This window comes from Lutjanus erythropterus, chromosome 10 (assembly GCF_056507025.1).
Source record: "Lutjanus erythropterus isolate fLutEry1 chromosome 10, fLutEry1.hap2, whole genome shotgun sequence".
NCBI lineage: Eukaryota > Metazoa > Chordata > Actinopteri > Lutjaniformes > Lutjanidae > Lutjanus > Lutjanus erythropterus.
In genome coordinates this window covers 16,398,033-16,414,544 of record NC_139326.1, presented here as the reverse complement: position 1 = coordinate 16,414,544, position 16,512 = coordinate 16,398,033, and the positions used below count along the sequence as shown (strand labels likewise).

General features: G+C 38.9%; 1 protein-coding gene across 5 annotated transcripts in view; it reads right to left on the bottom strand.

The window, feature by feature from the left end:
• The window catches only part of kcnt1b (potassium sodium-activated channel subfamily T member 1b), a 91,459-nt gene that overhangs the window by 3,803 nt on the left and 71,144 nt on the right, over positions 1–16,512 (bottom strand). For 2 of the 5 annotated variants that reach the window (XM_084728391.1, XM_084728392.1), the window contains exons 20-32: positions 16,041–16,254; positions 14,278–14,383; positions 13,977–14,149; positions 11,740–11,811; positions 11,080–11,214; positions 10,610–10,721; positions 9,906–10,007; positions 9,148–9,231; positions 8,925–9,053; positions 8,209–8,229; positions 7,609–7,906; positions 5,465–5,527; positions 3,842–3,892 (exon numbers count right to left, since the gene is read on the bottom strand). In XM_084728391.1, coding sequence (XP_084584517.1) covers positions 3,842–3,892; positions 5,465–5,527; positions 7,609–7,906; positions 8,209–8,229; positions 8,925–9,053; positions 9,148–9,231; positions 9,906–10,007; positions 10,610–10,721; positions 11,080–11,214; positions 11,740–11,811; positions 13,977–14,149; positions 14,278–14,383; positions 16,041–16,254 — 1,560 coding nt within the window. The remainder of the gene's footprint in view (positions 1–3,841; positions 3,893–5,464; positions 5,528–7,608; positions 7,907–8,208; positions 8,230–8,924; positions 9,054–9,147; positions 9,232–9,905; positions 10,008–10,609; positions 10,722–11,079; positions 11,215–11,739; positions 11,812–13,976; positions 14,150–14,277; positions 14,384–16,040; positions 16,255–16,512) is intronic. The other 3 variants (XM_084728395.1, XM_084728394.1, XM_084728393.1) reach the window with 2 other exon arrangements.

Here is a 16,512-nt window from a genome sequence, read left to right as displayed (position 1 = left end):
TATAATCAATTGTTTTCTTTACTCCTTGATACATATCTTTAGTGTTGTCACTATAGTGGAATTTATAACTTTGATACAGTAACTTAAAAAATATCATCATTCAGTAACATTTTTTTATTTTCAACATGTTATCGCATTTGATAGATTGTTATTAAAAGATTAATATAAGCTTATGCAGGGCTATAACATGACAAGAAACCTTTTAAAAACATTTGTTTTGTTTTCTCTTTAGATCAGGCCTTTAAAAATAAAAAACGTCTAACTAATCTTATAAATTACGTAAAGTCAGTAGTGGTGTGTGTTAAGCACAACAGCATTTAAGTTAATTTACTTCTGACCACAGTCAAATTATTTTCCTATCAACTGAAACTCTGCTGTCTGAGATACAACACACTTATACTCAGTTTACTGTGCCATCTTGTTTAATGCTCCTTAATGGTGGTTTGCTAAATTTTCTAAATTTTTACAGCATGGCGCTGTAGCATTGCTTGCACATGGGCTTGCTTGTATTCTTTTTCCTTTTCTTATTCATTTGCCTAAAATGCACAGTACAAACAACACCATAAGAAAATCTGCAATATACCACAGCCAGCACCAGTGTATCAATACTGTGGAAAATAAGTACTGAAAGCATTTCAAAGATTCCAAATCAATATGTATCAATAAATCAATATTTTTGATACTATGTTCAACTAAATACTAAAAAAAAACTAATGACTAACTGATTTGAAGATTGTTCTATTGGAAAATGTTTTAATAATCCTTTTCACCTCATGCAAAATAAAACTGATACATTTCTTTATTTACTCTTTGCACAACTCCTGGCTTTCTGCAAACTGTGTCTGCATGAAATGTTTCATATAAAATCATTTATTACATAAACTGTAAACATTAACAGTTGTAACAATATTCTTTTAGCGCTTACACAATGTAGTTAAGCTAACCATGGGAACTGTTTTACACTACAGTTGTCTTATATCTTATTCAGAATCAATAAAGAGGAAACTTTAACATTAAACCTCCAGATGAGTCATATCTCTGTGTGAGTGTGTATGTCAGTGTGTGTTATTTATGTCTGTATGTGTTGAGTGCTCTTTGGCGGTGGCTCCTACTTGCGTGGTGGACAGAGGAAGGGGAAAGGAGGTGTCTCCATGACAACCCACCTGCTTGTGGCCCTTTATAAAGCCAGGCGGGGTGGAAGAGAGAGAAGGGCTAACCGTTACTGACAGGGCACTTTGTGGAACAAGGGGAGGCCCATGCTGCCTGCTGACTCAAACAGCGACCCCCATGCGCAGCTTCAGAACGGAGCCAGCATGCAGACAGCGTCCGCGGCTACGCCACAAATTGATCTCCATCACATTCCTTTTTTTTTTTTTTTCTCCTGCGCATTCCACACTGGACCAGCAGGCTTGTTAAGGCGGCAGGTTGCCATGCCAACGTACGACACTCAGCCCCCCACAACCCACCAAGAGTGACATGTGACACACCCCACAGACACACGGGACATGCTCCAGCATCCGTCAGACTGGACCAAACGCAGAGCGACTCAAACCAAACTGAGAGTGAAGCAGAACACATTGGGAGTGTGAGAGTGGAAGAGGTCAACCTGCCACAGCTGGATCAACATCTGGAAGTGTTACATTTATTCTATAATACTAAAAAAAAGTGCCTTCTAAGTGGAGAAAAAAGATGCAGGATTAATGAGTGATGTTGAGGATCGTACCAATTTGTTTTCCCCTCTAATCCACACTATTGTAGACTACTCAGTGTATTACACATGGATTATACCATGGCCACAGAAACATCTGATTAGTAGAAGTTTGAAAAAAAAAACCTGCACATATACAGTGCAGTGACAAAGTATTAGGTCAGCAGTGTTTTTTTTATTGTTGTCATTCTGCACTCCAGGACAATCCAACGGTAACTTTGAGGGTGTTTTTTTTTTTCAAATATGTTGTGCTCAAGTTTAGGAGACTGCATTGCTCGTAATCACTAAAAGTCCAATTTTTAAGGTCTTGCATTTTCTGTCACTTGCTGACAATGTCATGCAATTTACTGAAATGTAGTAATCAGTTACATGTGCTTGTGACTCCTCTCAAAAGTAATTAAATTATTTACTAAGGAAATTAACTTTTGCATTACTTTTAAATGTCTGCTCTAATTCTCTTACTAATGAACAAATTGCTATATTATAGTGTACTCATGTAGTTATATTATTTTAGTGATTTTATCCATTATTACTGATAGAAGTTATTAACACTCCTGACCACCAGAGGGCAGCAGCAATTAAACGGATTTGGTAGAAGACCACAGAGGGTTTTGGACATACAGGTTAACAAGGCGTTTCTATAGGAATTAGGAAATAATCATATGATGAACAGTTTATATTAAACTGTAATGAACAGCAAGCTCACATTGCCTCAACTGTCCTGCGTCAAGTGTCCTGTGTAGGTCGGGTGACATTAGACACAGTCTGTTTCATGATCTGTGATCTGTCTGTTATATCTGCTGTCTCTTGCAGTTAACCACTACACACTGTCTACCTAATCTGGATGAAATATAATTCAGGTGATCTGAAAGAAAACTAGACTCTTGCTACTTCTCTTGGTTCTGTCTTCAGGCTTTAGAAGAACCAGCCTGTGACGCCTGTGAGACTTTGGCCAATCACAGGTCAGCAGGAACATCCAGAATCGCTTTCTGCATCTTTAATATACCTGATGTTATTCGGCAGTACATATGGCCACTTCAGGTAGCAAAGGTTAGAGGTATCAGCTGCTTGTTATCCATTGACACTTTCCACTCACTTGCCGACTAGTTTTCACACAGTCTCAATCACAGCAGGCGGTGTTACATCTGAGTCAAGTTGATGGGAGTCTTGTCCTCTGCAGTCAGCCTCTTGTGGCAGGTCTGTTTTCAGCGATTGTGACTAAATATATAGTAAAAATGCACATGATTCTTGGCTCTGTGCTGCTAAGAATTGAAGATTGACTGATGGGTGTGTGACATGATATTACTAGCTGAAATTGGTTGGTTAAAGCCTATGTAAGCACAGGTCTTATTTTGTTTTACTGGAGACAACATGATTGGGTTTTTGTTTTTATTTTATGCCATATATTGTTAAAGTGCACTTGAAAGGTTAAAAAGCCATGTTTTTCATTTCGTATTGACTTTAAATTCAAGCTGAACGTCTGCACTTTGACATCACAGTCATGTTTCATTTGAAATCCAATGTGCTGGAGAACGGAGCCAATATTTCCCTGTCCTTATATATTTGCTGAAAGGTTAACCTCCATCCTAAATCAATATTAAACTGCAAGCAAGCATAACACTACTTGAGTCTAACTAGCAAACACTGCTTTTCTTTTTGCCCGTGGTTAAGTGGCCATGGTATAAGCGAGGAAATACACTTAGAGGTGTCCTGATATATGAAAATAGCAGATAAAACAGAGGTGAGGAATGCATTTCCTCCACTGGGTTCTTTATTTTCTACACCAGAACGCCTCTGATGCGCACTACTCCTCATATACCTAAAAGGTGTATGTGCTTATTCTACGTCTTAACCTTCCATCCACAGACATAATGCATTCCGCTCCACTCTTGAAGCCAAACTCTGATGCCCTGCAGTACTCTAGCCATTTGGGACGTCACCTCACGGGAACACAATGCAGAGAAGACCAGATAGAGGGACAGAGAGAGATAGTAGAGCGAGATAGTGAGAGATTGGCTGCTGATCTACCACTAATGATCACACACGCATTTACACACACACACACACACACACACTTACACGCTCACACACACTCATGCAGTAAGGTTATAGTACTGTGATCGACCAGCTAACCTGACGGCCTGGTCCCCTCTGTATACGGGTGCTCTGAAATGTCCTGCAACTCTAAGCAACGGTATTCACTGTTAATGGCCTAATTTGTTCATTTATAATTTATAACCAAGATTCCAGAAAATATTGGGATGCTGGGTAAAATGTAAGTAAATCAGAATGCAATATTTTGCAAATAATTTTTCAGGTATGGTCAATTGAAAACAAAGTTCAAGGACAAGATATTTGATGCTCAAACTGATAAAGTTAATTGTTTTTTGTAAATATACACTCATTCTGAATCTGAAGCCTACAAACTGTTTCAAAACAGTTGGGACACAAACAACAAAAGAGTGGGAAAGCTGAGGATTACTCACTAAACACCTGTTTGGAGCACTACACTGGTAAAAATAGGAATAGGTAACAGGTGACAGCATTAATCAACAGTTTAAGAACGATATTTCTCAATGCACAATGGAAGAAATTTATACTTGACTGTATAAAGGATACTACATGACTCAGAAAATCACTGTCAGTGAACACAGTTTGTCACTGCATCTAAAAATGCAAATTAAGACTCTACAATGCAAAGCAAAAGTCATATATCAACATCATCCAGAAAGGCTGCAGACTTCTCTGGGGTCTGAGCTCATCTGAGATGAACTAATGGAAAGTGGGAATGTGTGCTGTGATCTGACAAGTCCACATTTCAGAAATCGTGAACATCATGTCCTCTGTGCTAAAGAGGAAATGGAGCATCCGGATTGTTACCAGCGCAAAGTTCAAAAGCCTGATGTGGGTGTGTTAGTGCCCATGGCATCAGGACCGTCTGTCACATCTGTGAAGGCCCCATTAATCCTGAAAGATACATACAGGTTTTAGAGCAACGTATGCTACTATCCAGATGACGTCTTTTTCAGAGACGTTGCTGCTTATAACAGTAAGACAAGGCCAAGACACATTCTGCATGTGTTACAACAGCGCGTTGTAGTAAAAGAGTTTAGATACTACACTGACCTTCCTGCAGTCCAGACCTGTCTCCCACTGAAAATGTGTGGTGCTTTATAAAGCAACAAATACAACAACAGAGACCCCAGACTGTTGAGCACCTGAAGTTCTATATCAAACAAGAATGATAAAGAATCTCACTTTCAAAACCTCAGCAATTAGTTTCCAAATGCTTACTGAGTGTTGATTAAAGAAAAAGTGATTCCTACAGTGGTAAACGTGCCCCTGTCCCAACTTTTTTGACACATTGCAGGCATGAAATTCAGAATGACTGTATATTTACATGAATTTAAACAGTCTGAATATTAAATGTCTTGTATTTTTGCTGTATTCATTTAAATATAGGTCAGAAATGATTGGCAAAGCACTGGATTCTGTTTATATTTAAGCTTTACAAAGTGTCCCAACCTTTTTGGAATCAGGGCTCTACTACAAATTTCATATGAACCAAAAACAGATCAAACAAAGAGTGGGAAAATAAAGACAAACATCATCTAAAATGGATTTATCTAACTGTGCATAAATTCACTGCACTAATCTTCAATGGATGCTGGTGAAAGGACAAATTCCTTTCTCCACAGGATGGACGTTACCACTCACATGTTGTTGTAAATGAGTTATGAACAGCACACAAATTACCTTGCAAATATCCTAGATTTACTCGATTCATGACATCGCTCGCAGTGAGATTAGAAACATCCTCTACAAGCCAAAGGAAGGAAGACAGAAGAGTCAGAGAGAGAAAGAGGTGGAGAGGAACAGAGGAGGGGGGAAAACAAGAAAAAGAAAAAAATCAGGCAGGCAGCGAATGCATTTGCAGATTCAAAAAGAACTTTTAAAAAAGGTGAGAGCAATGCAAAAGAAGCCATGCATTTGGTGTGTGTGCACAGAATCACTTCCAAATTATTCATCTGTCACATGTTATGATCCTGTTGCAGTAATCCTCACTGACATTCATGGTTCATAAGGCGATCTTGAGCTTTTGGGGTTCTTCCTGAAACGTATTTAATCAACACATTACATAATATTTAGCAAGTGGAACACATCTGGAGCATGATTCTGCTTTTGTTTTGAAGCGTGAAGCTGGCAAGAGAGAAATAACTGAGGAACAAAAGGAAGAGAAGTGAGCAGATAAGAGTGCAGGCAATTGCAGTCTGTAATCAAATGCAATTGAGACGAGGTTTGGTGCTCCTGCATCTTCCATGCATGACGTGTTCACATCTACATGTTTGGCATGATCACAACTATGTATTGGTGACGTATGTGTGTGTTATGGCACATGGAGGAAGAGATTCATGAGTGTGAAACTGATGGGAGAAAATGAGGCTCTTGAAGGTTAATGATGATGTGGTATGATGGTAATGATCGGTGCAATCAAGACACACAGTCTTAACAGGTGATGAGATGAAATAAAATGACTGGAACACAAATCTGAGTTTGTCAGCTTTTCTCACGGCTGAAGTAATTAAACCGGTTGAGAGTGGGTAGAGCAAAAGAAATACCTGAACTCAATTAATGCAACCTAAGTAGAGCTAACAAGGCTACTTCTCCAAACTCTGCAGCATGATGAAGGATAAAACCAAACTGAAGGACATGATTTGCCTCTTCAACACATTTGTAGCTTCACAAAATTACTGCATAGAGGCAAACGCAGCCTCCTGCACCACCACTTAATTTAGAACTGGATGACGCATAGGGTTGGGTTAGTTTTCAGTTTTGGCAGTCCGATCCGGGGTACAAAATTAAACCACTTTGATTTTATGCAAACAGACATTCCTCACGAAATAAACATTTGGATGTGCTGCTATGAGACATTAAGTAGCATGTAGCAACATAACACAGTCCTTCACAGGAGCTGCATACTCAATTCACCATCAGCAAAGTACAGCTGTGGTAATAAAAATTTTGTAACAGCCGTCTCGACCATGATTACAACTATAAACCAGCACACAAATGACAACATAAACAACAACGTTCTGAACAGACACATCACAAACACTAACAAAACATAATTTGCATTTTGGATCACAAAACAGCAAAATTAAATTAATAGTTTAAGAGCAGGCCAATAGTGGTTGGCTGATATGTTCCAGCACTAACCTGGAAGGCCTGATGGGAAATGTGGCTGGTCGCTACAGCACGTGTAGCGGAGCATCACAGCTGAGCAGACAGTGGTGCGGAGCTAAGTTACTTACTATCTTGCAGCTAAAAGCTCAAGTACAATTTAGCCAAAATAAGAGTTAGCTAATCAACCTGGACTGAAGTTCAAATTAGCCATGAAGCCCACAGTTACACAGGTGATATTGCAAGCTAGCCTGCATCATGAATATACATGTATATAAAAAGACTCGCCACCATTTTTAACTTGCTTTTCTTACATTTTCACACTTTGAGATTCTTAGGCTCTACCCACTGAGGTTTATCTCAACCTGTTACATTATTTCTGCCTCCAAAGCTGCTGTGGTCTTAAAGGAAATGTTTAAAGAACTGAGACTCCAATCTGCAACAAACATTATAATTTACATTATTATTCATTTTTCAGTCACATGACTAATTATGATTAAATCATGATTATAATTAAATTCTGAATTAAATTAAAATAAACATAAATTAAATGTAAAAAATGTTAATAACCACCAATTCTGTTTTTAGTCTTGCTATACAAAAAGCAATATAAAATGTAAACTACTGCACTTAATTACACCTTAACTTCCGTAAGTCAACTTCTACAAATACATGGACTGTCTATCACTTCTGTTAACATCATCAGCCGCTTCACTCACCGTATCCCACGGTGGGCAGGCCCAGGTGCTTCATGCGATTCTTGACCAGCTCAGACAGCTCCTGTCGCTCGGAGCGTCGGTACAGGTTCAGTCTCTGCTGCGAGATACGCTCCGCTCTGCTCGACGGTTTGGTGCTCTTCCTGCTCAGCCGCCGTGCCCACTGCATGCTCTTCTTCCTCAGCAGCGGGTGCTCCGACTGGTCGCTCGTGGTGGAGTTTCTGTGGGCCGTCTTCTCCTTCCAGGACTCTCCGCGCTCTCGATGCTCCACACCCTGATCCACGTTGATGGACACCTGAGACTGGGAGAGCAGAGCGGTGGTGTTAATGCTGGATACTATGCACATGTGCCATCCTGTTTTGTTAGTTTTGGTCCTTTTGTTTTTGTTTTTTTTGTACGAAATACATGTCTGTGTGACAACAGAAGCAAACTTCCACCTTTATTTCTTTAAGTGCCATTTTCAGAAGCTTGCATTCATCAAGCTGTGATGGTTATGAGCTTTACATTTTGATAAATGCCAGAAAAATACCAGTAAGGTATTTTTCATCTTTAAGCAGAAACAGCCAAACAGTAATATCCAACTTAAAAACATTTGGATCTTACCTGTGCATAACTGTCCTTGTTCTGAAACAAGAGGAGGACAAACAGACATCCAAACAAAAAGAGATGCAATGAAAGATGGGGGCATTCAAAGCAAAACAAAATCATCTAAAGCCTCAACACTCAGCACATGAAATAGTAAATATGGTATATTTACTATTTTATCATTTACTGCTAAAATGCAGGGAAATTAACAAATAAATTGCAGGAAACACAGCAAATATTATTTAGAGTCTGAATTCTAGTTTAATAATCATTCTGGCTACTAAGTAGTGACAGTAATTTGGGAACATTTTTGTCAAGACTGCATCAAAAACTATAGTGTTCAGGAAAAAAATGTTAATTTCCTTCTTCTGGTCAGCTTGACATAAATAAAAGAGCAAAATGCATAAAGGAGCAAACAATAAAAGAGAAGAGAAGAAAAGAAAAATAAAGCATTGACCAAGAAAAGCAGCTAGTTATAAAGATTAAAAACTGAAGAGAGGAAGAATGGATCAAATCTTTGATTAAAGAGAGACATTTTAAGAGAAGATAAATGAAAGCAGAAAAATGCAAAATAAGGAAGGACATCATGAAAATTTGAGGCGGAAGGTAGATGAGAAAGGAGAAGGAATGGAGAAAACAAAAAGAGGGATGGAATAATGGAAGCTAAAGCCATAGCAGTGCCTCAGCAGAAGCCAAAACTGGAACCAAACCCAGAGCCAGAGAACTGAACTTGCCTCCGAGGTCGAGAACATGTGCGACTCTGTGCGGTAGATCCCTATGGGGATCTCAGCACTGGAGGAACAAAGCTTCTGGAAGAGTCTGCCGTAAGTCCGGATCCACAGATCCTCCTCTGTGATCTTCATCTGACCGAGGAGAATAAGAGAATAAGAATACATAAAACACTATTCACTGAAACTTAGAAATCACCCGATGAGCGGTGTGAACATTTCTACTTACAGCACACAGGTACCCAGAGCCAGGTGTGGTGTCCAGACCGAGAAGAAGCCTCGCAATGGCGATCATGTAGTCCTTAACAAACGACTGTCAGGACAACATAAATGTGTATAAAAGTCAAATAAAATACTGCAGTACACAGGTGATTTATGTATGTTATGGTAACAGCTTACAGACAGGTATGCACATACATACATAAATATACTATGATGAATAAATAGATTATATAAACAGGCAGTAAAATAAACATATACTAATGTCTAAAGATTTTCAATAGTAAACAAGTCCAGCTGAAAACAATTTGTACAACAATGAGAGTTAAACGTATGTTCCTGTGCTTCCCAATGTATTGGTCAAATCGATCTCATTAAAGTATTTAAAAGAAACACCAATCACATGCTCAACATCGTTTCCTTTTATTTTCTGTTGAATATAAGATATGGAAAATGTCCAAAATAAATCTGTTTTTGCACATGACTGAATGTCTGAATGACCCAATTCTCAGGGAAACACTTGACTGCTTTTACTTTTCTAAATGAAACTTGTTCAATTTAAAGATACTGAACATTACTAGAAAGTACTGATTTAGCTGCTGTCAAATGACCTTTCAGCTTATTCCTTAACTTGCTTTGAGGTCAAGTAGCTGCACAAAAGCCTAAGATTGATTAAACCATTATTTGAAATGTGTGCATGGGAGATACTTATATTTATCTTGATATATTGATATGTTCAACCTCAGAGGTCCATCTTTGTGATCCCACCTGGTAAAGTAGTGTATCCAACATGCTGATACTGAAAACTCTGCCTGCAGCAAATGGCAGCCGGAACATGAAGGCCAAGTTGGAGCCCTTATCACGCTCTATCTGAAGAGAGAGAGGAAAAAAAAAAACTGATTTGAGGAACAGAGCAGCCAGGTATTAAAATCTCACTTTCTCTTGTATGGTTTCTGAACTTTTGCTCTTTTGCTCCTTCTCCAAAAAGACTGCTGGTTTTCACCTCTGAAAATGTACAAGTTAGTTTAAGAGACAAGTTTTTAAGGCTTTGTGAAGGTGAAAGCTGTAACTGTGGGTAGGAGAAAAAGAACGGTTCAGAAACAGACCTAAAAAAAAAATTACACAAAAAAGCACTACGATTGTCCTATGGAAGTCCTGTTATGTGTTTTGGTTCAGATGAAAAGACTCTATTAACATCAGATTAATTTAGGTGTGTTTTCATGACATGTTTCACAAAATCAACCATTATTTTCTCAACCCCCACCCAAGGACAATATAGTATATAGTATGATATAGTATTTATACAAGGTCTGTCTCATTGGATAAATTAACAAATTAAATTAATAAATAAATTAACACAACAACAAACTGAAATCATGGATGGCTCACAGAGTTTCAGTCACTTTCAGTCAGAATAGAAATCATGTCAAACTCAAAGCCAGGGAGACTTAACACGGATCTGAACAGCTCACCTTCTCCAGTTTGGAGAGAGCGAGTGAGTAGCAGTCCTTGGCTCTGAACTGCATGAACCTCATGTTGGACGGGTGTGTGAGCTCAGTGATGATGCTGAGACTGGGGAACAACCTGAGCGAGATAAAGAGAGAGTGGAGGGATGTTAGTGGAGGGATGAAACGCTTTGTGCTGAGGGGAAGAAGACGCAGTGTAGCTGTGATAAATGCTTTTAATTTTGGCTGTTTGTTTGTTATATAAAAGAGTAATTTCAGAGCTTTAGTTTACTGTAGCTTGTCTTTGAGATAAACTCATTCACCATTCTGGCAAAAAGCAAGCATTTACTCGCCAGCATCTGACTGAGAACAGATGAAGAAGTTAATCAGTGGAGTCTGCTGCACACTTGATCCAAAACTTCCACCTCATAAAAAAGCAACCTCTGATGTTACTAACTGTATGTTTTCCACACAGCGAGACGCTCTCTCTGGGTTACCTGAACATAGTCTGGACGTTGACGATGGTCTTGGCGTCTGCCATGTAGTCCTCCTCAGCGCTCATGGTGCTCTCCTTGTCCACAACCACCAAGTTGTCGGCGTAGATTATACCACACTGTAACAGGTTGTCCAAGCTGGTCCATTCACAAAACAGTGTTTTATTACATAATGACATGTCAGGAAATACTGTAACAATGGTATAACATCAATCTGTAATGTTCAGTGCGTTCCATCAATGATCTTCTCAATCATCTTTCATTCAAATTAAAGTGCAAGGTTGTGTAAGTAAAGATTTATGCATCACTAAGTTAAAATGTGTTGTACCACTGAAATGAATGCATTATAAATTATAAATATTAGCTGTCACTTAATATTTTATAAACTGCCAAGTTGTAACTGAATTTACAAGAACTGCAACTAACAATTATTTTCATAGTCAACTAATTGGTCGAAAATTTTCTTGGTTAAAGGAAAATTTAAAATCTTCTGCTATCAGACGTCACTGTAGCTGTGCTGGGAATATTTCAGCCCACAGCAACATGTGTACAGCTGTATTGCTGGTGGCTGTATTAAAAACGGAGAGAAACTACCACTGAGTTGAACATGATCATTAGTGAGTTAATCAAATGAGCAGGTTTTTTAATAATCCAAAAACATACTTATCAATAGTTCCAGCCATGAAGTAAACCATTGGAAAGCAGCAAATGGCCTCTAAGAAGTGGTTGTCTGGCCTGTGGGAAACAGGAAAGATCGTGAATGAGCCTCCCACACTAATTATTATTGTAAAACCCCGGTGACACATCAGGGCAGTGTTGCTGTAATTTCCTGAAATTTGCTTGTCGATCAGGGCGGGGAGCACACAGTTTGAACTTGTGTTTTATGAGGCAACGGTGGGGGGGGAGGGATATACGTCTGATTCTGATGGGAAGATTTAACTGGTTGCTATGGAAACCCCTGCTGGTGTCATTTAGCCAGAGCGCTCTTGGTTCTCTGCCCGTTTCTGTTTGAGCAACTGCAGAGATCTGGCAGAAGTTAATGAAACCCACAGTGAGTTAGAGTAGACAAAGGTGTGGATCACTGCAGCACACACACACACACACACACACACACACACACACACACACACACACACACACACACACACGCATATACCCTAACACACAAATAGGCTTTCTTGTTTATGAATAATTCAAAAAGCCAACCAAAGCTAACCCTACAGTTCCTGCTGTCATGATCAATTCTGTACTGGAAGCAATTTGGTTGCTTTAAATTGCAAACATATTTTTTAAATCAATTTCAGTCCCACATGAGTCCAGAAAACAAATTAAAATATACAGTAAGAACAAACAGACAGACAAACAAACACACATTTCTTTACATCTTTTGAACTTTAGTTCAGTTTTCTGCATGGAAAACTGCTTTTAATTAATAATGTAAAACTATTTTTCTATATCTGGAAGCAAGATATACTTTAAGTTATAATTAACAGTTCTATTGCAGGCAATTCTGGCTCTGTGAATCTGTGCTCTTGTGAAAGTGAATTATGATCTTTAGCAATGTCCAAATCTGAAATACACAAGTCAGATGTTAAAAAAACAACAAATTTTTCACATCATATTTGACATCCAGATTTCTTTTCCCACTTTGAATCCTCAACCAAACAGGCTTTATATTTGGAATTGTAAAACCAACTCTTGGAAAACTGGTGCTACCTATACCTATACCTATACTATTAACTATATTACTATATATTATTTTCTCTTAACAAATTGAATATATTCACATAATATTACATATATTATTATTGTTACACCCATTTTGAGTTGAAAAAAGCTGAATAATTACATTTTCATGGCTGTGCAGCCTCATTTATTCATTGGGTCCATGGAAAAGATCATGAATTATTTTCTGATAACTGCATCACTGCATAACTCAGCAGAACTTTCCACAGTCATGTGGAGCAGCCAGCCAGTGGGGAGAAAGAAGCCAGCAAGGAGGAGGTGTAAAAGCCAAAATTTGGTGGCCATATTCTTATACCACTCTGCCATCATATACACTGATCTTAATTATTTCATGTTTTAATGTTTGCAGACCTGACTGTAAACACGTAGTTAATTATTGTAAGGGAGAACTATGTTTGTGTATTTTAGTCCACAGTCTGTAAATAGCTTTTAATGTTTAAAACCACAAATATTAATGAACTTTTCTAAAGAAGAATCATCAAAACATCACTGGGGCAGCTGACAGTAGTTTGTATAATTAGTTAAAGGCAAAAATACAAAAGCTTTCTAGGACATTTGAAACTGTAAAAGTCTGAGGCAGAGCGTACATTTTCTCATAAGTCACAGGCCTGTTACTCTGACACCATCGACTGCACTGGCTGCCTGCTCCAAACACCATGAATAGAACTATGCAGGTATGATCTTTATATACATATATATATATATATATTTTTTTTTTTAGAAATTATGAATTTTATAGTTTAGAGAATCAAATAGGGGCAACAGTCTGGAAGCACAAATATTTTCCCATACTCTCTTTTCTTTTTTTCTTTTTATCCAAACCTGGAAACTACTAAAATCAAATAAATACTTTTCCATCCTGCGCAGGAACCCTGAAAAAAACCTGTAAAGCAGCGTTGACATCCACACCAACAAAGAAAGGCCAGATAAAAGCCTGCTTTATTAGTTGCTATGCCAACACACATATTAACCAGGTAGTGATTTAACATACCATCTCAACTTAATGTTTTATGCTGTATTTACATAATTATAGGTGTAGGCAGTACACGTGTTAGATGCCTCTACATAAAAAGACATTACTCTCGAGGTTTTGAAATTATTCTACACATGGTTTGAACAAACACTTAGTTGAAAAGGATGGCAGGAATTCTTACGGGTAGTCCAGCAGCAGCACTATGGGGTTGAGCTCCTTCCTGGGCCGATAGTAAGCACGCAGAGGGACGATGAAGTTGTACAGGCCGTTTCCCGCAGTCTCTGCAGACACTATTATCAGCTTATTCTTGAAACCGTATGCCTTGGCATCTTCAAAGCTGCTGTGCGTACAGCCCTGGATGGAGACAGGTTTTAGTTGTACTGTGCTCTTTGGGGACACTTACATAACAGTTCTTATTCTTACGAAAAAAAAACATGGTGAAAAAAAGTTGCAATTCTGTCTTTTCCTGCATCTGAATTCACCTTGTCGAGGCGAAGGCAGCAGAACGGAGCTTTCTGTGGTAGGAGGTGGCACAGAGTCGGAGAGCTGCCGATGTAGGGCGAGTTGGGAGGGTAGCCCTTCACAAAACTGATGGAAAAGAAACAAAAAATGTGACTGAGGATAGCGAGGTCCTATCAAATTCGCGTCAAGAGTAAAAACCTTCAGTAACATATTGAGCAGCTACTGGCTTTTTATTAAGTATCAGATATCTATCAGTAATACTGCACATCTCAGCACTGGGACTTTTCTTCCTCTCCACAGTTACTTAAAAACAGTCTGTTAAAACAGTTTTTTATTGATTTATGATTTATGATCTAAGGACCAGTAAATACCAAGGGAGGTTTTAGGAGGTCTGGTCTACCTTTTTAATGTACATAAAGAAAGAAACATAAAGGATTGAAAATATTCCCACCTTTTTATCCAAACATGCTTAGTACCCTCTTTTTCTTTTCTCTGTGAATTTATATTATAATTATTTTTGCATTACTATTATTATCATCATCATTATTATTATTACCTAGATTGCCGAGTGCCAAGATTTGTTTTTTGTCAATTGTTTTATGTTAACTTACTGTATTGAATTGTATCATGTTACATTGTATTTTTAGGAAAAAATCACTGTAAAAGAACTACTGAATCCCTCTTCATTATTCTCATCACTTTTTCATAAAATGATGACCTCCAAAACAACCATGTTTATGCTTTTCAGCTCATTATTAGATTTTGCAGCTGAACAAATCACTCATGTTTATCAGCCAGAAGGACTCATTCCTGATCAATACCAACTACATCAACAATTACCATGTTTTTGTGGCCCGTTTAGCTTTAATTGTGTCTCATTTGGTTTTGCATCAAGTGTGTCAATTTGGTTCCGTGTACTGATTTGCAACGTGTCGACCGCAATTACCGTAATCAGTTTCACCGTGCCCCCTAGTTTGCCAATAAGAGAGATTCAGACTTTTTTTTTTTAGAGGTGTAGCTAACACCTGATCACCACATGATGGCACTGTGGCACCTTCAGCTACTCAGCTTGTTTCCTGCAGACGATGCACCAGCCTTCATCTCCCCAACTACAGTGCCTGACAACTGTTAAACAAGAAAAACTACTATAGTGTCATGGGGCGCAGTAATAAGAGCCTCAGAGGTTAGCAGGGCCGTGTTATGTCCAACTTTATAAGACCCACTGATGTCTGGGTCTAATAGTTGTTCAAAAAGACTGAGGTGCACACTGTGAGGCACAAGCAGCCAATCTATCCTTAATGTATCTCTGATGCAACCACATACAGAGAGACAAGAGAGAAGAAAGCTGCTGAGATAAACTGATTCCTCTAATGTGTTGAGCTGCTATCACTGTGATTATCTGTCCGCACGACTGATGGATGAGCGTTGAGTGGGGAGGATCCACGTCAGGACACACAACATGCGCTTCACTCAAGAGGAAAAGCGCCGACCTTCCTGTCACAACACGCACATCTATCACTGCTATGTCTGCACCTTACTGCATTATGACATACAGATTACACGGCAATTCCAAACCTATCTATCTCTCCTCTTACAGCCGCTGAGACATGAAGAAGAGGACAGCAGAGATCAATCAAGTGTAGAGCACAATATGAGGACATTTCACTTTTTTACTGCCACAAGACAAGACATACTGTAGACTAGAAAACCAACTAATCTTTTTCCGTCAATTAATGTCTCAGACCCTTTTTTCAGACATTTTAAGCACAGTCACATCACTTACTCTGATCCTACAGAGCCCTCCTCATCCGATTGATTGGTTTCATCCTCTGATTGGTCACTGAGGAGGTCGCAGGGCAGAATGGCGGAGGAGTCGGCGATCTCTAGCACAGGCGCAATGCTCGGCCTGCGGCTCCCAGCACCGTTCTCCGTCGGCAAGGTCAGTTTGCTGCTTTCCTCAGGAGGGTCTGGGTTCTGGAGATCTATGGCTACAGTGCCTGAAAATCACATGAGGTTACTGTACGAGCAGCAAACTAGACAGGTATTTAGAAGCAGCATGCGCAGCACTTTTACTGTCATGTGTTGTTAAAGTCAGCAAAGAATGTTTGCACAGAAATACCATGGTGAGCCCAAGACCAGTTTATCTCAGAAAACAGACTGGCCCTGGAAAACACTTTCATACTGGATACACAGTAATAAGGCTCATGTTCTGCTTGCTCAGCATCTTAGCCTTCATTAGCTGAGCTCAGTTTGAC